Raw genomic sequence first — 22,888 nt, 5'->3', positions numbered from 1 at the left:
CCGGAACATAATTACATCAGCATTGCCGGTTCCCAACTGTAAAAGCACACTATTCCCACATTAGGCACATTCCATTCTGGCTGTAAACGAATTAGGAGAAAAGACAGGAACAGATGCAAAGGAAAAACAAGGATGCACAACAGATTGAAAAAGAGTGTAAAGAGCAATATCGGAAACTCGATTGCAGGATCAAAGGACTCGTGCCTAATGCATGCATGACTGAAACAATACACTGGCACGGCAAGATGACCCTCGAGCGGAGCCATCTGCCTTTGCCGTGTCATTCCCCTCATCATAAAGACACCTTCAAAGGAACACGTGTCCTCCATGAAAGCTCGGGAATCCCAGGGTCACGACGCGGACAACGTCCGTTCGCTGGCTACTTGAGGGCAAGAAACAAAATGGATGCCGTATCTAAAATGGAACCCGTGGGTTCAGATGGACATACCCAGAAATGAGATGAACCGTGCATAGTAGCGTAGCGAAAACGCGTACACCCACTAAACTCGTCATTTGCGGTTCGTAGATATCAAACTCGTCCATATTCGAACACACCCAAAAAGGGTCATTACGATTCTCACGGAACCTCAGACGCTCCTTTTGCCCTCATGTAGGCAAGCACTAGTCGAGATCAGAATCGATTTCGATATTCATCAAATCATTTAGTTGTTGCTGGAACATCATTCTGTCCATCAATGTCTCCTTGGTAACAGATGGCCGTCTTATACACGTTGTGGCACAAAAACCACATAAGGCAGGACCACACTGCACACAAAGACAACACGTGAACAAAAACGTTACAACAACCCCTATGATCATCAGAATCTTCCAACCCCAAGTTGATATCAGGCCCCAAAACCATCCTAGAAGTGTCCAACCACCTTCGTCCACGTGTATGGATTCAGAGATCTTATGTAACTTCGAGATGGCTTGGTAAACAGTTGGAGCGTTGTCAGGGATGAAAATGCAACAACTCGAATGGATCACTTTGCACACACCACCTCTATCTGCTAGAACGACATCTAGAACCATACGGTTCTGCAACGTCATAAGTCTATCCGCCTGAAGTTCTGCTGTTAGATTACCAAGAGAACTCGCAGTTATGTTAGCAGTCGACTCCACCACACGGGTCAACTGTCTCAGGTTCCTACTATTAACCATAGGTCCCCAAAACGGCAAGAAACCCTTAAAGAAGTCTCCTGCTTCTTGACCGGCAGTGTCTTCTTTACTAATAACGCCTCTCACAACTCTAGTCTTGTGATAGTCTGAGGCAACTGTGAAAGTCGGTGGCAAAAGATTTGCAATATAACAGGTACCCGAGAAGTCACGGGGCAACCATGTATATGCACGCTCATAACATACGAAATAGGTACCCTTGGCAGTCAGGAATACAGGGGAAGAGAGCGTTGGTAAAACATACGTATCAGTACAAGCACTCTCCCCAAGTTGTGCTCTTGGATTTCGACCAAGACCTTTCAAGCAGAAGTTACCAAGGTGGGGTACGATCCATATTGGAGACGAGCTCTTAAGCTGTCTATCACCCACTGACATATTATACTCAGCCTTACTCAGATCTCTATAGGCTTGCACCTCTTCCTCTGGAATAAGCGATGCATCAAAAATATCTCTATTTAAATCAGCAATCGCTATCGCCAAAGGCTTGTGGTACGGACCAGGACCAAAGTTTGCAGAACGTGGCTCTCGACTGGGGTAGGATTCTAGTGCACTACGGAACATAGTTTGGAATGCTCGAGCGGACCCTTGGGAGCTATAAGGGAGAACCAAGTACGGAATACCCCTATCCATGGTATGTGGCATTAACCCACACACCCAACAATTGGTAGTATTCACCACCAACTGATGCTGATGTAGGAGTTGAACGAAGGAATTATTCATGAATTCCGCACGCCTAACCTGTTCATGTTGGGGCAGAGGATGAAAGGAATGTGGAGAAACAGTGGTGACAGCACTTAATTTAGGAGAAACAGTAGGTGAAATGGAAGGCAATAACGATTGTATTCCAAAATACACTCCACCCACCAACAGCATAGATACAGCCATAAACAGCAGGAATACCTGAAACAAAAAACATTTCGTTCGTATAATCTTATGCAATTTCGATCTTTGTGCCGACATCCTTTCTTCTTCTAACAGCTTAGAGAATGCCATCCTCTAAAAACCGTCCGTGACGTCCTTGACGCACTTCGTTCTGAGTAGCGATTATCAATTCCCAGGAGTTCCCAGGAGTCGACAAAAGTAACCAACCTAGTGTCAGAAACCTGCTAAACAGAAAGGAGTACTCGCACGGCCCTAGGGTTAACCCGGATGATAGGTTTCCCTAAACAAACACTCAACTCAATAAAAATCTCTCAGCTGTAAAGAGTACACATAAAAAGAAACTCAAAAATCAGAGAAGGATGTAATCATTCATAATGTTCGTGGCAACAGTAAAGGAAAAGATGAGGGAAAATGTATTAGTCTTTGTTACGTGGGCGAAGAAAATATCGATTTCTTCCAGGTCGAGTCTGCTCCTCAAATAATTGTTCAACTGGTATAACAGTGTTCAGTCGATCAGATGACAATGCAGAACTTGAGTTCTCCAAAACTGATGACTCAACTGATGTGTCTGGCTGCGATGAATTGTCTCTCACAGGTTGAGCATCACTGAACGGCACAAAGCATAGTGGGGTCTCAGTTTCCGTTGCCCCAATACCAGTTCTCACCCAACTGTCTATTGGTAGAGGGATCGGGACTTTCTTTGTATGAGTGGCGTGAACCCAGTTCTTTCTGCCTTCCAACCGAACTGCAGTCCTTGTCGCCAGTAGCACTTGGTAGGGTCCCACGAATCTCGGCTCCAGGTTACGCTTTCTGCCGAAATTACGGGTAACAACCCAGTCACCCGGTTGAAGCCGATGTCCAGGACCCTCTGTCTGTGCCGGTAAAGCTTCAAAGATCTGTTGATGAATTAACCTTAGTTTAGCAGTCAGATCATGAAGATAATCAATTAACATTGGATACTCAAGACTGTCAAAGGCCTTAGGCCTCGGGACTCCCCAAATGTTTGCAGGGCGGCCGAACACAATCTCATATGGGCTGAGCCCTACTCGAGAGTGCACAGTCGCTCTGGTCGATAAGAGAGCCAGAGGCAAGGCATCGGGCCATGACAAACCAGTCGTAGCTTGTATCTTTGCAAGTTTCAGCTTCAGAGTACCATTGTACCCCTCAACCAAACCCGCTGCCTGGGGATGATTGGCGCTATGGAATTTCTGTTGAATTCCAAGGCCCTTACACACACTCTGCATCACACTTCCCACAAACTCGCTTCCATTATCTGACCACACAATCCGTGGCATTCCATACCGAGGAAAGTATTCCTTCAGTAGGACTTTCGCGGTGGACAGGGCAGTATTGTCCTTAAGAGGATAGGCCTCGATCCATCTGGAGAACGCACAAACCACAACCAAAACGTACTTCAGATTGTTGCATCTCTCCATATGGATGAAGTCCAGTTGGATAACCTCAAAGGGACAGGCAGGAGGAGCAAAATGACCAGGTGGAGTGGGGGTTCCCTTGCCAGGATTATGCATCAAACACACCATACAACTCTTAACCACCCTTTCAGCACATTTAGCAATACCATCGTTCTTCCATACAGGGGACAATAACCTACATATACCTTTCGCACTAATGTGTGACAAACCATGAGCCATAGTCACAACAGCCAGCACATATGCATCCGGTAACATCCACCTCTGATATTCTGACAAGTCAACCCAACATCCATGCGTGTCTAACTTCCACTTAATCTTTTCAGTTTCAGTGGCCTCATTCTGAATTGCTTTCACGCTCTCAACAGTGTCTTCACACATACTAGTCTCCGTCGGCCACCTCACTGAACTCGTAACATACATTTGGGTTGCAAGATTCTTAGCCGTTTCTTTAGCAATCTCATCCGCAAATGCATTACCACGACCAACGTCATCCGTAACCTTTCGATGCGCACTACACTTAATGATCGCCACTTGTTTAGGCAATGTAAGTGCATCCAAAAGATCGCTCACGAGCTGTCCGTGTTGGATCTTCGCACCATGCGATGTCATAAATCCTCTTTCTCTCCACAGTCGACCAAAACTATGTGCCACACCAAATGCATACTGACTGTCGGTAAACACATTCACTCGCTTTCCCTTAGATAAAACACACGCTCTTGTCAACGCAATCAATTCTGCCGCTTGTGCTGAATTTTGGCTCAATCTCGCAGTTTCCACAACCGTGTTCAATGTCACTACAGCATATGCAGTCGTCACATCACCACTCGGCAACTTAAAACATGAACCATCAACATACAAAGTGCCATCGGGATCTGTCAATGGAGTGTTTTTCAGGTCCACACGACCCTTTGTTTCTTCCTCAGTTCGTAAATAACAATCATGTGGTGGTACATCATCTGATTCCATATTAATCGGCAACAATGTCGCCGGATTCAGCACATTACAACGCTTGATCTGTATATGACTTGCCAAAAGTGTCAACTCATAGCCGGACAACCTTGCACTCGTCAGATGTTGAGTCTTTGTCCGATTCAGGAGAGTGTCAACTGCATGCGGAACCATCACTATGAGCATATTATCCATGACTAGACCTGCGGATTGTCGAATAGACACCGCAGCTGCCGCTGTCGCTCTCAAGCAACTTGACAACGCTCTAGCTACCGGTTCTAAGGTCGAGGAAAAATATGCACATGGACGCTGCTTACCACCAAATTGTTGCGTCAAAACACTCAACGCACAACCTTCTCTCTCGTGAACGTATAATGTAAATGGCTTACTGTAATCAGGAGTACCTAACACAGGAGCCGAACACAACGCATCACGCAGTTCCGAAAAACTTTTCTGACATTCTTCCGTCCATGGCAAAGGAGTCGAAACATCCTTGCACGTGAGAGCTATCAATGGCTTCGCCAACAGTGAAAAGTTCGGAATCCACTGTCTACAGTATGACGTGATACCTAGGAAGGCACGCACATCTCTCTGAGTTGTTGGCACAGTCATTCGAGCGATTGCTGCGATTCTTTCAGGGGTCAACCTTCTTCCCGCCTTTGACAATAAGTGACCTAAATAGGTCACTTCTTGACAACAATATTGCAATTTAGAAGGTGACACTTTGTGATGTAGGTCACATAGATGTCGTAATAGTGATACTGTAGCAGTTCTGCAAATCTGTTCAGTGTCAGCAGCTACTAACAGATCATCAACGTACTGAATCAAGGCCGCCCCAGCCGGTAGCACAAACGCGTCAAGTTGACTCTTAAGAGCTTGGCTGTAGATCGATGGACTCTCACAGTAGCCCTGAGGTGCGCGTTTGAACCTAAAGCTGCGACCACCTAATGAGAAACCAAATAGATCTCTGCTTTCCTCAGCAATTGGAATGCTAAAGAAGGCATTCTTCAGATCAATTACCGAAAGCCATGAAGCAGAAGCTGGAATCAGAGTCAGCAAAGCCGTAATGTCAGGCACCACAGGAAACTGTGGAATAACAATTTTATTCACCTCCCGTAAATCAATAACAAAACGATACACAGGAGGCTTGGATGGATCAGTTCGTTTCAAAATAGGTAACACCGGACTATTACACACATTACCCCGAGTTTCTTCAATAACATCTTTTTCGATCAAATCATAAATGATCGCTAACAATGCTCGTTCTCCATCAAGGGAGATACGATACTGGGGAATGCGTGGCAATCGCACGCTGGATTTCAATTGAACAACATAAGGTGGTATATCCAGCAGGCCCACATCATTGGGACCTGTCGCCCACAAAGACTCAGGAAGAGAACTCAATTCCGGTGGGAGCTTATCAGTCGACAAGTACATAGGAGAGATCACTCTCTGACCCAACGTAAGCTCCACTCCCGCAGGAGAACAGTACAAAGTCGCATATAGCCGCTTCAACAAATCCAGGCCCAAAAGATTCTCACCACAACCAGTAGTCAAAATCAAAGGAGCATCCAACTCACAAGACCAAATTGTAAGAGGCAAAGGGCTAGAAACTGGATTGCTAACGGGGGCGCCAGAGAATCCAACGGAAACATTCGTTAAGCCAGACAAAGGTGCGCCAGGGAGTTTCGAATGCATGATGGAACTTTTAGCCGCACCAGTGTCCAACAGAAAAGGCTCAATTACGCCCGATGTGGCAACTGCGACATAAGGCCCTCTCTGATCAACCGGAACTGATACTACTCCCCTTCTTTGTCCAAGGCTGTCCTAGTAATTACCGTCAGTATCAATATCATGCTCGACATAATAGTCGTCCACATGATACTGTGCAGATCTACCAGACGAGGGATCGCGCCGATCAAAGTAATTTTGCGAGGCTGATGAAGTGGCAACACGCTCAGTCTGATTCTGAGTAACACCACGACCTCTACCACGTGATGCCTGTTGAGGACCACTACGACCTCCTTGAGCCGAAACACCATTGTTGCGGTCGCGCAAAACTGGACAATTAAACTTCAGATGGCCCTCACCCCTACAATATGCGCATTGATTATACCCTAACGCAGAGCGAGGTGTAGAAGAGTCAGTACGCAACTGCGATCTCGAAAACTGCGACTGTAATCGATGTGGCTGTTGCGAATCATTTTGATTCGAGCGCGGAGGATACACTTTCTGCAACAAGACCTTAGTTTTAAGATCCTTCGTTTTCTTATCTGCGCGTTCGCATTCTTCTTTCTCTCTATTTTCGTAGTACTGGGCCGTGGTTAATATCTGAGCAGTGGTAGAAACGGCCCATGAACTTTCGGAATTCTTCAACTTGTGGCTTGGTTCAGGCAACAAATTCGACACGAATTTATCAACGAACAATCGCTGACCTCCCTCAGAACTCATATCCTGACCACTATGATTGATAAATGCCTCCTCAAATCTCGTAAAGAAATCGGAGACACTCTCATCCTTCTTTTGTTTGCACGCAGACAATTTGTCCCAATTAACGCGTATTGCTGGCATAAGTGTCTTCATAAGAGTAATTATCCTCTGGGGCAGATTCTCAATGATCTGTTCATGTTTAGCCCCACCAATTTGCCGTCCGTCAGCCGCCGCAAGAGCAGCCCAATCACCACCTAACTCAGCTACGTGATTCTCTTGACGGATTTTCGCCCAAATCGGTTGAGGCACTACATTACCAAACAACATGTCAATATCAGCAAGGTTCATAATAGTAGCATCCACTAATTGGGACAACTCCTTGTAATAACCGGCAGGATTCTTGCGGGGGTCAGGCAAAGTTTGCTTCACCTGCAAAACTTCCGATCGCTTCCACGGGAGGTGTATCCAGACTCTCTGAAAGTGCGGTAGAACAACAGGATTGGCAGCAGGATCACCTGGCATCCATACTGGGGGAACTTCCCGCATAGGATACTGACCAGGTTGAGCCAACCGCTCCTCAGTGTCGTCCTTAAACAACGTGCGAGGTTGCACTGTAGATCGGAAAGATAGCAAACGCTCTAAAGCACGGCGAACATTATCGCCCACAACCATACCAGTCGAAAACTGATTCCGAAGCTCAGTCATCTCGGGCGGTACATTGTCAACCTCCTCATTATCCCACTCTTCTCTCAAGAACTTACACATTTCCTCGAACACGAATCTTTGTGTGGGCTCATTGAACTGGGAAAATGTCTCAAAAACTATACGCGAAGTGTACTTCGCAGGATGCCGAATCCATTTACGTGCCATTTTCACTAACGACTCACGTTCTCTACCATCAGGAATTTGACTGCGCCTCTGAGCGACATCAGAAAGATCAGACCCGAGTATTGGTCCGAAAAGTGGAGAATAGAGATTAGCGACAGCATTAAATATACGACTACGAACAGAAGGAGAAGAAGAAGGAAGCACAGGAGCAACGACATTAGGAGTAAACGCAGAAGTAGTAGCGGTAGTCGGGATAACGGGAGTAGTAGCAAGATGGGGCTGATGAGATACTGACAAAGGAGCAGTAGGAAAAAGAGCGGGTAAAGGAGGATGAACAATTTGTGGCACAAGAGGATTCGGAAGAACAGAAGGAGCGACGGGCTGACCAGCAGCCGCCAGAACCACAGGTTGAGGAACAGGAGGAATAACAGGACCCACAGTATCTGGTGCATAAGGAGGTGGTGATTTCAATAAATAAGACAGTATGGGATCTTCTATCGCGTCTTCTAACGTCTTATCAGAACTAGACGGTAAAACCGGATAACATTTATCCACTGCCATATGATGCAGTCGAGCCGAAACTTCCTGCTCCTTCTCATCTTTGTCTCGCTGATACTGTTCTGCATTTTGCATCACCGTTATAACACCTTCTCTCTTATTTTTCTTCAATTGTTTGATTTCTTTCTGCTTGGCCTCTTTACGCCATAACCGAAAGGAATCAAACATGGCCGGCCTAACCTTCTTTTTAAACAATTTAGCTTCAAGATTATCCAATATTGTAGTTTCGAAACTACCATGTGATGGCCAACTAAGAACACCATCGTTTTTAGTATAACGAATCCAATAGTCATTGTATACAATAGGACCTACTCCATAACGACTATAGAGCTCATAAATTGGAGTTCCAACTGGAGGTATCGGACAGGAACCCTCCAATCGGGAATCCGTGCTGCAACATTTAAGAAAACCCAACAAAGTACTACGGCCAGGCATCGTGCACACTAACCGAGTTCACAAACTTCAACGGTTATCGAAGTACGATGTCCTCGCAAAAAAATTGCAAGACCCTCGGTTTTGGCAATTGCAATCGTCAAATAAAACCCAACAACTAAGAACCAACAACGAAGAACCACAAATGCGATGGAACCATGCAAACAACCAAGTTTAACCAAGAACTCTGGGAGCGACCCACAAATACTTAACTGAAAGAGCAATGGCGTCACCAGGAAGGCCCGTCTATCGTCTCGCCGTACAAAGGACTACGCCAGGCGCCAAAATAGGTCGACAGTCAGGGCATCAGTCCGCCGCAGCCGTCAGGAGGCGGGAATCTTCGCGGGAAAAGTCTTCGGGCCACTTATTTCGACAACTGGATCGATGAAGCGGGGTGCACCTTCCCTCGGAGATTTCACACGAAGTTCCTCACGATCGTCGGGCTTTGGACCGGTACCGCTGATGTCGCCCCACATTGGGCGCCAACTGAAGGACTGGGCTATTTTAAGGCCCAGCGGTGCCAGGGGACAACACCTGAAACCTTCGTGGGTTACCTGTTCTGGCGTACGAAACACAGAGACACGGGACACTTCCGGCGGCGTCAAAGATCAGCATTTATTACTGCAGGGATACAGAAGTCGCAAGAAGTACACAACGTGTAGGTTCTGGGAGACTGCTTCAAATTGTACAAGTGGATCGCTCCTTTTATACACATTTTCGTCATTGCACAACATGACGAACAAAGGTTACAACTCAGTTCCCACAATAAACTTCAAGAGGGTCGCATTCATGTTTCAGAAGCCCGGAACATAATTACATCAGCATTGCCGGTTCCCAACTGTAAAAGCACACTATTCCCACATTAGGCACATTCCATTCTGGCTGTAAACGAATTAAGAGAAAAGACAGGAACAGATGCAAAGGAAAAACAAGGATGCACAACAGATTGAAAAAGAGTGTAAAGAGCAATATCGGAAACTCGATTGCAGGATCAAAGGACTCGTGCCTAATGCATGCATGACTGAAACAATACACTGGCACGGCAAGATGACCCTCGAGCGGAGCCATCTGCCTTTGCCGTGTCATTCCCCTCATCATAAAGACACCTTCAAAGGAACACGTGTCCTCCATGAAAGCTCGGGAATCCCAGGGTCACGACGCGGACAACGTCCATTCGCTGGCTACTTGAGGGCAAGAAACAAAATGGATGCCGTATCTAAAATGGAACCCGTGGGTTCAGATGGACATACCCAGAAATGAGATGAACCGTGCATAGTAGCGTAGCGAAAACGCGTACACCCACTAAACTCGTCATTTGCGGTTCGTAGATATCAAACTCGTCCATATTCGAACACACCCAAAAAGTGTCATTACGATTCTCACGGAACCTCAATCCGCATAAAGCAGGAAGCGATCCCTCCTTAACCAATCCTCGGTGTATCAACCTTTAAAATGCTAAGTGCCTGATCCAAACTATTTATGTACAATGTAAACAGAAATGGGGCCAGGATGCAGCCCTGTCTGACCCCACTTAAGCATGGGAAAGGGTCGGTAATGCTTCCCTCCTGATTATATCTGACTGAGGCGGAGGTGTTCTGATGCAGAGATTTAAAAATGTTAATGAGTCCGGGATCCACGCCCAGTCCACCCATGATTGCCCATAATTTCCTTTGGTTAACATGGTCAAAAGCCGCCGTCAAGTCCATGAATACCAGCTACACAGTTTCTTGGCTGGCAATAGTGTACTTGGCTACAAGTAGATGCAAATGAAGGCATTGATCGGTGGTTGACTTTCCTGGCCTAAAGCCATATTGGGTGTCAGTTATGATATGCTGATCCTCAGCCCAGTCCATTAGCCGGCTGAGAATAACCCGTCCTAAAACTTTTGCTGACACATCAATTAGGGAAATTGGCCAGTAACAAAGTGGACTATCCTTGTTACCTTTTTTGAAAATGGAAATAATCGTGGCTGTGGACCAGGATGGCGGCATGACTGTATCTACTGCTGCATTAATAACTCTTGTCAAGATGTGTGCCCAAAGATCTACTTCACTCAAAAAAAGGTCAGGTGGGATCCCGTCAGGAGCCGGGGCCTTGTTTCGGGTCAGGCCTTCAATCCCTACCTTGATCCCATCCAGAGAGAAAATTGTCGGGGTGATATTCTGTTCCCCCCCATCATCCTCCTAATGAGCCTCAACCAAGCAGTGATTATAAAGCCCATAAAAGTTCTCATGCCATTGCCCCGGCAGGATGTTATTAACTACCCGGGTTTATTAGCCTCTCGGAAGCAAGAATTGTTTATGACTTTCCAAAAGGCAGTTGTGTCCTTTAACTCTATCGCCTCCTCAGGTCCTCCCAGGCTTGCTGTTGTAATTTGGGTCACCCTACTCTTATCTCTTGGGGAGGATTTTAGAGCGACTTTCAGCTCTCTCAAGGCATGGCAACACTGTTGGTCAAACCACCTTGGGTCATTCAGTCTAGCTTTGTGTGTTGTAGTCCTAAGCAGATCGTCAATTACTTCGGCAACACCCTCGAATGCCCTGACTAGTTCAGCCCCCTCCACAATTGGGTCTAAACAGTTTGCGATGAGCTGTTCACCATCTTTCAATAGTGCTCTGTAGAAAGTTTCGCCATTAGCCTGTGCCCATCTCAGCCTCCTGTCTTGATCTGTGGCACATACCACCCCCCCCACTCTTATTATTATTATTATTAGTGCGATTTATAAAGCGCGCGGCTACCCCAAATAGGGGTGTCCCGGCGCTAATAGGGGTGTCCCGGCACTCTAGGTGGTTTCTTGCAGGGATTTAACTCCACGAGCGACAGGACCAGCGGGTTATGTCGCTGAAAATACTCAAACATATTTTAAAACCTGTGACCCATTTTTTTAGCGTTTTGGAAACAAATATGAAATCAATAAAAGAGACACATCCTCTGCCTTTGAATGTGGGGTGTACCATTTTGTCCTTCCCAACTTCAACCAGATATATGGTGTGTGTAAGGGCATGCGTGTTTAGTAACTTACATAGTGCCCTTCCCTCCTTTATATGTTCCATATGCGGGCCCTCTTCCAGGGTACACGATGACCAGTCCCCACCATTAACTTTCAAGTTCAGACACAGATGGCAATTGAAGTCACCAGCTAAGACCAAATGAGGCATCAACACCCCTTGCTCCTGTGTGTGGGTGAGCCTACTGTCCAGCTCATTCACTCTTGCAGTACTCTGACCCGGTAAGGTCACATTATAAAAATTAATAAAAATTAGCTTGTGACCCTTGTTATAGAACCTAAGCCCCTGCATGGAGTCTGAATTCCAATCGGTCCAACTGCCCTGTATCCTGAGATCAGCATATATAATGAATCCTCCCCTTGCTCTCCCTGACACTGCCTTGCGCGCTCGTACAAAGTAGGTTTTATAACCCTCAAGGTGAAAGGTACTACTCTCTACTTCCCATATTTCCTGTAAACAGATAATTTGGAATTTCCTAATATAAATTAGCATACCGATTATATACTGGGACTGTGAGGCCTCCCCCATATGTTCCCAGCACATGCCCCCTGTGTTCATGATGGTTATTCGGGTTCATCATATGTCTATAAAAGAACCCCAAAGGGAGCATGTTAATACTTGGGCCACTCTCATCTTGATAAAACCCCTTACTCTGGGCGAGCAGCTGGCGTACGAGCTCAGGGTGCCTTAGGTTCACAATCACGCAGTCCCCTGGGAAAACTTTCCTGGAACTGCCAATCCAGGACACCCATCTAGCCATCAGAATGTGCCTGTGATTGGTGATGTTAAATCCTACATTCCTATACATGCAGTGTGCTGCCTTGTTAATCAACATTAAGGGTGATTATTTTCCATTGCTCATGCAGGTCGGTACGCCTGTCAGGACCACTGTGTATGGACATGATGCGGGTGGTAGGTCTAGAACCGGCAGGTCTGGGGTGCCCCGGGTACTACAAACTGATATCTCCCCAGAGTGTTGGTTTGTGGTGGTTCTACCTCCTATATTAGTGGGTGCTAGTTGTTGGACTGTGATATTACGTGCCGTCCCTGCCCTCAAGTCCCTGTGACCCCTGGGGGTAATACTTATGCTATATAAGTTTCCTTCCAGGGGAGCTGGGGTGGCACTCTACTCCTCCCATCAAGTTTGGAGGCCCTTTTTGAACGAGTGATGACCTCCCCACCTGATCTTGAAGTAGTTACATTACTTGAAGTTGGTGTAGTCAGTGCAATTGCCCCAGCCCCCTGCCCCAGCAATGAACCAGAATCAGTGCCCCCTACAGTATCTCTTGCAACCTTCTGTAAGAGGCCACTGTCAACAGACTGAATCTCTATAGGATCTTGCAACAGGGGAGATGACAGCGGAGGCGGAACAATAGAGGTGGCTCTTTCTACGTTATTACTACCTTCCGGCATGGCTAGACACAAATGATACCCGTCATTGGGGGATTTAGTCATAGCTAAACCACCCATGGATGAGCGTTTTTGAGCCACAATAGTGTCCAGGGATAGTCTTTTCTCCGTGAGCTGGATTTGATGAACCAGTAGTGATTCCGCTCTAGTTAAAAAGGCATCTAAAGTCCCCTTGATGCCACCACCCACCAAGGAGCCCGTGGCCTTACGCTTACTCATTCTGCAAGCAGAGCCCGCTTGAATATGAGAGGCCAAAGACAGTACCTTTTTGTCCTTGCTTGACCGCCCTCGGATCCACTCTGCGGCTATATAGTGTATCTTAGTACCTGGATGTCAGGGGGGTGCCCAGCCCTGCCTCGTCCTGTCGCGGACAAGCACAGACGGGCCTACCCTTGGTCCGGGCTTAGTCCGGGCTGCGTCCCGCGTGCATCCCATGCCGCGGTGGGAGTGGCTGCGCTATAAGCGCGTTGGCCATGCCTCACCCTCACTCTCAGCAGCTGCGGGATGGAGCGATGCACTCTGGGGGTTGTGGTCCTCCCCAGAGTGTGTGAAACAATGCGGGTAATGCTGGGTTGGCGGCATAGCCCCTGGGACCCTCGTCCCACCAGGGGGTCTGTAAAGGGCAGTTGCGGTGTTGCAGGCAGCTAGTGTGCATAGCGAGCAGGTAGCAAGATCTCCCCCAGTTCAGTCCTGGCTTATGAAATGGGGGTATCTGAGAACCAGCATGGAGGTGGAACATGCCTTACACCCAGGACACAATCCAGCAGTGGCAACAAGGTTAACATGCATGATATAGTTCCTGCCTCACCTGCACTACCCTGTGACTGATTCTGATGTCTACCCTTTCTACTCCAGGGCATAGGCTAGACTTTGGGAAGGATGTTACTTGAGCTAGGTTTAAGAAGGATATGGGGACGGATGAAAGGATGCAAGCAGCAAGGGGCCAGAACATGATACAGATTGGATACAGGCAAATGGGTGAGACATATACAAGCTTCAGCCACACCTCTACTGTGTACTGGTGACTGGTTGCGATATCACCTCAATTTACTGCATCACTTCTGGCCAGAGTTAGCCAAAGGTCTGTATAGCATTATAAGATGGTGAAGGCTTTTGGTGTACAGTGAATAAATGTGTCCTCTATTGCACTGAATGGATACTTCACAAGTTATGTTTTGCAATAAAAACAATTCCTTGGGAGTTAAAAGGTATGTTATGGAATATAAAAATATAAGAACGAATGGCTACCAGACAAGTTGATGAACTAGGGCTAGGAACAGTGTAACTGAGGAATTGTGCTAAATGAAAGAACATTTACCAGGGGATAAATGCCATGCAGTCCAAAAGTAAAAAAGCATTAAGGGTTTGATTCCAAGAGAAAGGTGTAGTTAACCTACATGTACCTAAGTGATGATAATTATCCTACTTTTGATATCCATACCCGGTTACATGTAAAGTAAGGGCTCCTTTTATCGAAATTATTAATAGGCTGATCCGTTAGTACTCTCAAGTCCTGATGAGATCTGTTTTATTTTTGCAGCATGGCAGTTCTAATTGCCATACACCTCTCTGTGCTGATGAAGACCGCTTAACTAGCTGTGTCTCAAGGGCTAGAAATATTGACCTTTTGTGTTTATAATGTATAACATACCTCCCTCAGCCTTTATTACTTTCATATAGGAAACAACTATTGAGAAACACAGCTGGGCAGTTCCAGCAGCCATTAGTTCTTAGGCTTTTATTATTGTTTCCACACTTTATGCAACATATTTCATGCACTGATCCTTGGACAGCACCCCCATCGCTTGATGATATTGTTGCACCTTATTCATATTGATTTTTGTATAATATAATTTCTACTCCCTACTGTCCTACATTTTATTTCATTTCTGTACAGTTTCTTAATTGTATGTGTAAGTGGCAATGCTTTATGTGTGATACCTCTTTGGTCTCAATTAGGTTGAGCACTTAAGTTGAGTATTTCCAAAATACCATTTACCCTAAGGTCCTGATGTGCACAATGTCTTTGATTCATAGTACATTATTGCGGTTACTGGGGTTACATGTCTCTTCCTGACAAACCTATTTGTGTATAGGGATTTCTCATCTATTTTTACACCCTGAATGAGATACTAAACATAAAGTCTCATACTGCAGTAGATCTCAAATATACCCCCATTCGCTTGAGAAACTGAATTACAATTTATATGCACATTTTGCCCTAATTTGGTGTTTATCCTTCTGATTTTCGCCAGGGTGGTCAACGAGTGTCTAGCTTGTAATATCAATTAGCTGGCAAATGGAAGGATAGATAGCATACATTCCCATTGTATGCACCTCAGAGTTAAAGAAAACTCATCAGGTTATTCTATTATGCCTAGTTCTGAAGTCTGAAAGTCAGATGCAAATCAGGCACTAATGCATGTATTCATACCACTGATAGTTGCTATGGTGGGCAAAGAGTGACTGACTTCTAATCATATTTATGCAGCAACTTGTAGGGCAAACAAAACCTTGCATTCTGTTTTTTTGGTCTCAATCATTGGGGACCCGCTGGATGAAGTTGCGATGAAGATGTCCACAATCTAACTTTTTGGGTAGTCGAAAACCTCCACCGGGACAAAACTGAAAGCTGTAACTGCCGAGGGCTTAACAAGACCGAATACCCCTTCTGTGACAGACCGTTGAACAGGATTTGCTGTTGCAGAGAAGAAAGAAGTGGGAGCTGCTGTGAAGTCAGGCCGAATGGTGATGCACATTAGTCCTGGTCTCCTCTCAGTTTCCAGATTAGTTTTTATCCAGAAAATCACAAGTTTTAGCTATCTGGGCATCTTAGCCACCACTACCAAGGGTCCAGGCCTGGAGGGGCATGACTTGGAGGATCAGGACTCATTCGGGCTGGGTTCAGGTGTGGACTCAAAATGGTTGGAGCCTTTTCTGTCTCAGAGGTCAACTAACTAGCCGTTGGAGTAACTGGTAGTCCTGGGTTCAAGAAGTGCAACATGCCACAAGCAGTGCGGTAACCCTCTGAGGACTTAAATCAGGCCTCAGGCAGCAGTGCAGTCCTTCCAGGTACAGCAAAGCAGTGTTCTAAAGTACAAAGCAGGCCATAGCAGCAGGCAGTCCTCTTAGAGTCCTTCTGCAGGCCCCAAAAGTGAGTTGGAGTCCTATTTTGATACCCGGTGCCTCCTTTGGAGTTGGAGAAATTACTAAAAAATTTACTTTGAGGTGATTGGAGTTTTCTGCCTTCCTTGCCCTAGTCACAGCTTGTCTGCACAAACAATGAGGTAGTGTGAAGTCTTTGGAGAGCACAGTCTATTAACTTGTAAGTGAGCTGTTCCAGGCTCCAAACCCATTCTGCCAGTGATGGCCCATCCAGGCACACCTAATCCTTCAAATGTGCGGCTGTCTGGGAGGAATAAACAAAGTCTAACTGCCAACTACACACATTTATATTACACAGGAATAGGCTGCAGGCACAAAATAGGTAGGACAGAAAAATGCACATTTTCTAAAATGGGCATTTTCAAACTTGTGACTCCAAATACAACTTTACCATCACAAAAGAGGAATTTAAATTATAATTTTGTAGACACCAAACATGAAATCCGTACCTGCTCCCAATCATAAGTTATCACCCATTAAATGTAATAAGGTAACCCAATGCTACCCCATGGGAGAGGTAGTGTTAGACTTGGCATCTTTGGCATGTTTCCCCTCAGTTTTTGCTTTATGACCTCCCGGTTTTGACTCTGTTTTTGCTGGTGTAATGATTCTGCACACTTTTCCCACTGCTGATAAGTGGTAAAGTGAAAGTGCTCCTGTGGTAAAATGTGTTATGGATTGGTGTTTCCATGATTGGCCTATTTGATTTATGTGTCAGTCCACTGTATAAGTGCACTGCGAGTGCCATGGCTCATAAATCAAATGCTATTGGTGGGCTGCAGCCCGTAAAGTGTAACTCTGGCCTGCCATTGCAGAGCCTGTGTGCAGCCTGGGCTGCCATGTCGACTTGACAAGTGCACACACTTGCCAGTCCCTAAACCATCCCTTTTCTACATGTTAGTCACCCCTAAGGTAGGCCCAAAGTACCCCTGTGGGCAGGGTGGTGCATTGTATGTGAAAGGTAGGACATGCCCTGGTGTGTGTGGCATGTCCTGATAGTGAATTACAGCCTACTTCGTTTTTCACTATTGCAAGGCTTCCTGTTCCCCATGGGCCAGAATAGGCAGTTTGATTATAACATCCTATAATTCTAACTGACCAAGGGGGTGGATTGACAAACAGTTAATGTCCTCCAGGGTTACATGGATAAGGGTGTTTTGGTAGAGGTGGTGGAGGAGCAAAACTCTCAGGCTCAGCAAACTCTACCGAGTGGTGTGGGGAATTCCATGTTTGCTGAACCTAACGCTACAGCCATAGAATGTATAGGAGGGGGACATGGGCTGGCTACGCAAGGGTCAATACAGGAGATACCATCAAGGCCCCAGGGGGGTTCAAGACGGAGGGGAGAGGGAGTGAGATTCATCTCCTGGAATGTAGCAGGCATAGCGGGCAAATTTAATAACAAGGAATGGGTTGATTTTGTTAGAAAATTTCAAGTCATATGTGTACAGGAGACATGGGCCTTGGTGAATAATTACCATCTACAGGGGTACAAGTGTTTTTTTGTCCCCGCCCGAAAATCCAGATCAGGGAGAGCAATGGGCGGTTTGTCCATCTACGTAGATTTAGACCTCCCAGGCTCCTGGTCCTCCCCAGATTGGAACTCACATGGGATTCAGGTAGTTCGGTTCCTTGGAAAGGGGTTAAGATTTTCTGTTTTTAACATCTATAACACTGAGATAGTAAACAACCATATCCCGCTACTAGCTGAACTAGACCATAGGCTGGGACAAGAAACAACATTCCAAAATAAGGGGCCGCCGCACGGGCTGCTTTTAGTGGGAGACTTTAATTGCCACCTCTGTCCGGCACTGGTCAAGGTAAACACAGACTGGTCACAATGCCCAATGGAGAAGGGGCCGCATTTTTCTCATACGCCTACTGGGTTGGCTCTTAGGTTGCTTCGGCTTAAGTACGACTTAGAGCATACCATTAATATGATGGACCCACAGTCGGATGGTACACTTCTACCAACTTTCAAGGGCAGGGGTTGCTCATCTATTATAGATTATATTCTGGCCTCGAGATCCCTGATAAACAAAATAATCAGTGTAGGGATAGATTGGAGCAGTTTCAGTGACCACAATCCCCTTGTTTTGATGCTCTCGTATAGGGTGGGTGCTGGAACTAGAGTCCACCGCTCAATTGAGGAGAGGGTCACAGATCAAGGTAGGAGACTGAAATGGTCCAAAATAGATGGGGTAAAGTTTTATAAAACTTTGGGTGACAAGGGCCTACTGGCCATTAACGACTGTCTAGACCTAGAAGTCCAGGGACCAAGGGTACTGGAAGCATTTGACCAGATCGCTAACCTGGTCGATGGCCTACTTAGGACCGGTGCGCCCACACCTAATCTGGTAAATCCCCGGTGGTTTGATAAAGACTGTTCTAAGGCATTGAGGGAGTTGAAATGCTCCCTTAAGCTAAAACCAAGGGACCCTCAAAAAATCAAGGTATGCAGAGAAAAATATAAAAAAGAGACCAAAAGGAGTAAACTTGCCCTGCAGGCAGAAGCTTGGGCAGACTTAAGAGAGGCAGGCGAAAGAAGGGATCTAGCGGGATTTTGGAGAATCATTAATAAACCGACCTTTCAAGAAAATGATTCCCCAGAGATAGGGGTTAACATCCTCCCGGAGCAGTGGGTCACACACTTTAGGGGTCTATATAACTATGAGCCCGGTATCCATGTAGAGTCACCCGTAACCACAAGTCAGGTTCCCTCGGTAGTATTCACTCTTAAGGAGATTACTGCAGGGATGGAGGGTCTGACTAAAAATAAAGCCCCGGGGCCGGATGGAATTCCCCCTGACCTGTTTCTTAGTAATATAGAACTATGGGCCCCGCTGATGACCAGGGTCATAAATACTGCGACCACGTGTGGCCTGCCGCCATCCTGGTCTAAAGCGATCATCGTGCCAATCTTCAAAAAGGGCAATAGGGATGACCCCAAGTGCTACCGGCCCATTTCCCTGATTGACGTATCGGCTAAACTTTTGGGTAGGGCAATCCTCAACAGACTGTCTGAGTGGACCGAAGAGAATAACATCTTCTCGGACACTCAATACGGGTTTAGGAAAGGGAGGTCCACCAGTGACCAATGCCTGAACCTTTACATGCTGACTGCCAAATATACTCTGGCCAGTGATGAACCCATTTATATGGGATTCATGGATCTGGCAGCAGCATTCGATCACGTCAATAGAGGAAAGCTGTGGGAAATGATGTCAAGCATGGGGATTGAGAGTGGTTTAATTACCATATAAAGGGAACTACACAGCGACACCACGGCCAAGGTTCGATTTAATAGGGAGGGAAGATTGTCTGACTCTTTTCCCTGTAAGAGTGGAGTCAGACAAGGTTGCATTCTTGCCCCTTTTTTGTTCTCCCTTTATATCAATAACCTGGAGCAGTTCCTTTTGGGGTTAAAGGCAGATTCCCCAAGGGTCGGGGCGCGGCATATTCCTGTTCTGCTTTACGCAGATGATGCGGTTCTGCTTGCACGCACACCCCGAAGCTTACAAATCCTGATAGACGGGTTTGTTAGGTTCATGAGTACACTGGATCTATCTGTCAACCTGGGCAAATCATATGTACTCCTGGCCGGCAAAAAACCCTCCTCTAAATTTACTTATACAATAGGCACCCATACTTTAGAGGAGGTCAAAACGTTCTCTTATCTTGGAGTAACCTTTGATGGTGTTTTACAGTTTAACTCTCTAGTGGCGGAATGTTGTAGCAAAATGATTGCCTCTACTGGGGCTATAGCTGGATATGGCAGGAGGCTAGGTAGATGGAGCCCGGAACAGGTGATGAACTTGTATGGCTCCGTATCATGCTCCAAAGTAATCTATGGGGCAGAAGTATGGGGCTTTGTGAACACCACTAGAATCCAACAGGAAGAAAACAAATATCTGAAATCTATCCTGAGGGCACCACCAAGTACCGCTGGAATCATAGCTCATAGGGAGCTAGGGAGACCATACTTGGATGACCTGTTAAAACTTAGGCCAATTATGGCCTGGCTAAAAATATGGGTTAATCCAGATGCGCATCTAAGCAGAGAAATTTTATTGGACTGCTTAGATAGGACCCATTGTATGCGCATCCCCTGGCTCAAATATGTAAGAAACACCCTTGAAGATTTAGGCTTTGGAAACCTCTTCACGAACCCCACAACAATTTCAGCCCAGCACAAGAAACAAGTAGGGGAAATTTTCCTAGAGCGGAAAACCCAATGTAGAGCTGAGGCTGAAGGTGTTAAAAAGACTGTGAGGGCTCATAATTTGGTAAAGAGTGTGGAGGGTATGGAGCCTTATCTGTATCTTGTGCATAATGCACAGGATAGATTTCTTATGTGCCGTTTTAGACTGAATTTACTTCCTTTTATGTTGGCTTCACCAGCAGGTTTCACCACGTCAATTGAGCAGAAGGGACCCTGCGGCAGCGACAATAGGTCTCCGCAGGATTCCCTCCATTTTGTTTTGCTCTGTCCCTATTTCTCTATGCCCAGGCGCAGATTTCTTGTAAATATTTTAAAAAAAGCCCAACAGGAACGTGCCAGGGACGCATTAGTCTTTTTGCAAAAAGCCTCTGATCCACTAACATTGTGCTGTATTATGAATTTTATTAAGGTTGCGGCCCGATTAAAGATGACTAGGGGAGAGGAATGAAAGACTTTGGATTTTCTATTTTTATGACCCTGTATGTCGGTATCTCTATTTGCACTAACTTTGTACAAGGATCTCGATTAATGTTTAATGACTTTTTACTCATGTATATATATATGTGCTTTTATGGTGTTTTTTAATCACCGAATAAAGATTCTTAAAAAAAAAAAAAAAAACTGACCAAGGGAACATGGTAGAAATTCGAATTTAGTATGCCTGAACTCAGAATGATAAAATACATCTTTTAGTGAAGATGGTTTTAACATTCTGTGTTTGAAAATACCACTTTTAGAAAGTAGGTATTTTCTTATCTAACCATCCAGCCTACCTCTGCTAGGTTGTGTATTGTCTGTCTGGTTTGTGAGTGACAGGGGCTGAGGGAGACTCCAGGAGACAGGGTGAATCAGCACAGGGATGAATAAACCTATCTGCATGAAGATGGGTGGGAGGAGTAGTACCTGGGTCTGAATAGGGCTGTGCCTGCCTTCCACAATGCTGGCTCCACCTCCTCTGGTGCATCTGAGGACCCTGGCCCACACTGACAAAGGAATAAGGTGCACACTGGCAGAATGAACCCAGAACTGGTTTGAACTAGGTACAGGACCCTCTGCCTGCAGAGGACAAAGGATTTGCTAGTATATATATTGGGGCCCATACCCCAAGATTTCAGAACTCTTTTGGATCAAGAAGACTGCCAAGAAGAAGATCTGGAGAAGCTGTGAGGAGGAGCTACCACTTTGCTGTGTGCTTTGCTGTGTTGGCCTGCAGTGGCTGCTTCTGTCTTGGGTAGTGAAAGGACTGGACTGAACTTTCTGCAATCTACTTTTGTGAGTTTCTCCAAGGGCTTCAGGTAGAGCTTGTCCCCTGTTCAAGAAGTCTCAGGAACAGCAAAGACTTCAAGCTCGACGGATTATGGTGGTTTTGTAACCCATCTTTCATTCAGACAACTGCACAGCTAATAGATCTGTCTTACATTTTTTAGATGTTTGCCAGAACTGTTGGCATTGCTAATGCATTTTATTGTCTCCTATACACTGACAGTGTAAAGAAGGCATTTAGAAGGAAGCAATGAACCTTTATAATTTCCCTAAAACTACCACTGGTAAGTAACAAAGTTTGTGCATAGAAAAACAATTCTATAATCATTGGTGGTGAGCATGAGTTGATAAATGTTACTTGTTATTGTGCTCCATCTCCATTGTTAGTCAATAGAAAATGGAACCCTGCAGACTACTGGTAGGTTCTGTTACTTGTAGATCTCTAACTTTCTTTAAGAAATACTTTTCTAGACATTGTGAATGAATCCAAATATCTTATTTGTTTAAGCAAAAACTGAAGGTGATCAGATGCAAGCAATAGCCTTAAATAGTTTGACTGTATCCCAAAAACTGGATATGGAAAACAATTGAAAAGATAGTGGCTGGCACATTGACTATACACATGGAGGCCTTCTTTGAATGATAAAATAATAGTCTACAGCCCTGATGAAGTGTATTAATGTCATAAACTGCCATAAATAAGTGTATCTGCACATCGTTGCAAGGTAGGTGGCCACTGCACTCCATATGAACCAGACTCCTATATACAGTCTTGGGCTTTTACCCTACAAGTCATTGTTATTAGGTGTATTAGTTAAATGGAAGCAAACCAAGATAACAATACCCCAAATGTAATATGTTGTCATCTTCCCACAAGGGTGATGTGCTTGGCCCAGAGGTACATGGCATATTTTATACAGAGATGATCTGGTCTTTCTGATATAGGGATTTCCCTTCAGTTATACTGACAGTTGATAACTCACAAGTTGTCCCAAGTCATAGGAGAACATTTCTTTAAGTCATCCTTTGCTTTTCTTTGATTAGAACTACTTGCATTTTTTTGCCTATTTTGCAGAAATGCCAAACTACAAGTACCAAGACTTTTATAGCAAAAAAATCTACTCTGACCAAAA

The 22,888-nt window shown here is 45.5% G+C and overlaps 1 protein-coding gene across 1 annotated transcript; it reads right to left on the bottom strand.

Moving 5' to 3' along the window:
- Positions 1 to 621: 621 nt before the first annotated feature.
- LOC146805895 (endogenous retrovirus group PABLB member 1 Env polyprotein-like) lies at positions 622 to 2,169 on the bottom strand. The gene has a single exon (XM_085620567.1). It carries the CDS (start codon positions 2,167 to 2,169, stop codon positions 622 to 624), a length of 1,548 nt encoding a protein of 515 aa, XP_085476693.1.
- Between the last annotated feature and the right edge of the window lie 20,719 nt (positions 2,170 to 22,888).

The sequence above is a fragment of the Triturus cristatus genome, chromosome 8, assembly GCF_964204655.1.
Source record: "Triturus cristatus chromosome 8, aTriCri1.1, whole genome shotgun sequence".
Taxonomy (NCBI): domain Eukaryota; kingdom Metazoa; phylum Chordata; class Amphibia; order Caudata; family Salamandridae; genus Triturus; species Triturus cristatus.
The sequence above is the reverse complement of the archived record's forward strand: the minus strand, read 5'-3'. Positions and strand labels throughout refer to the sequence as shown.

Bases quoted from the DNA above. Each gene is read 5' to 3' on its own strand.
- LOC146805895 (XM_085620567.1), bottom strand. From the start codon at position 2,169: ATGGCATTCTCTAAGCTGTTAGAAGAAGAAAGGATGTCGGCACAAAGA.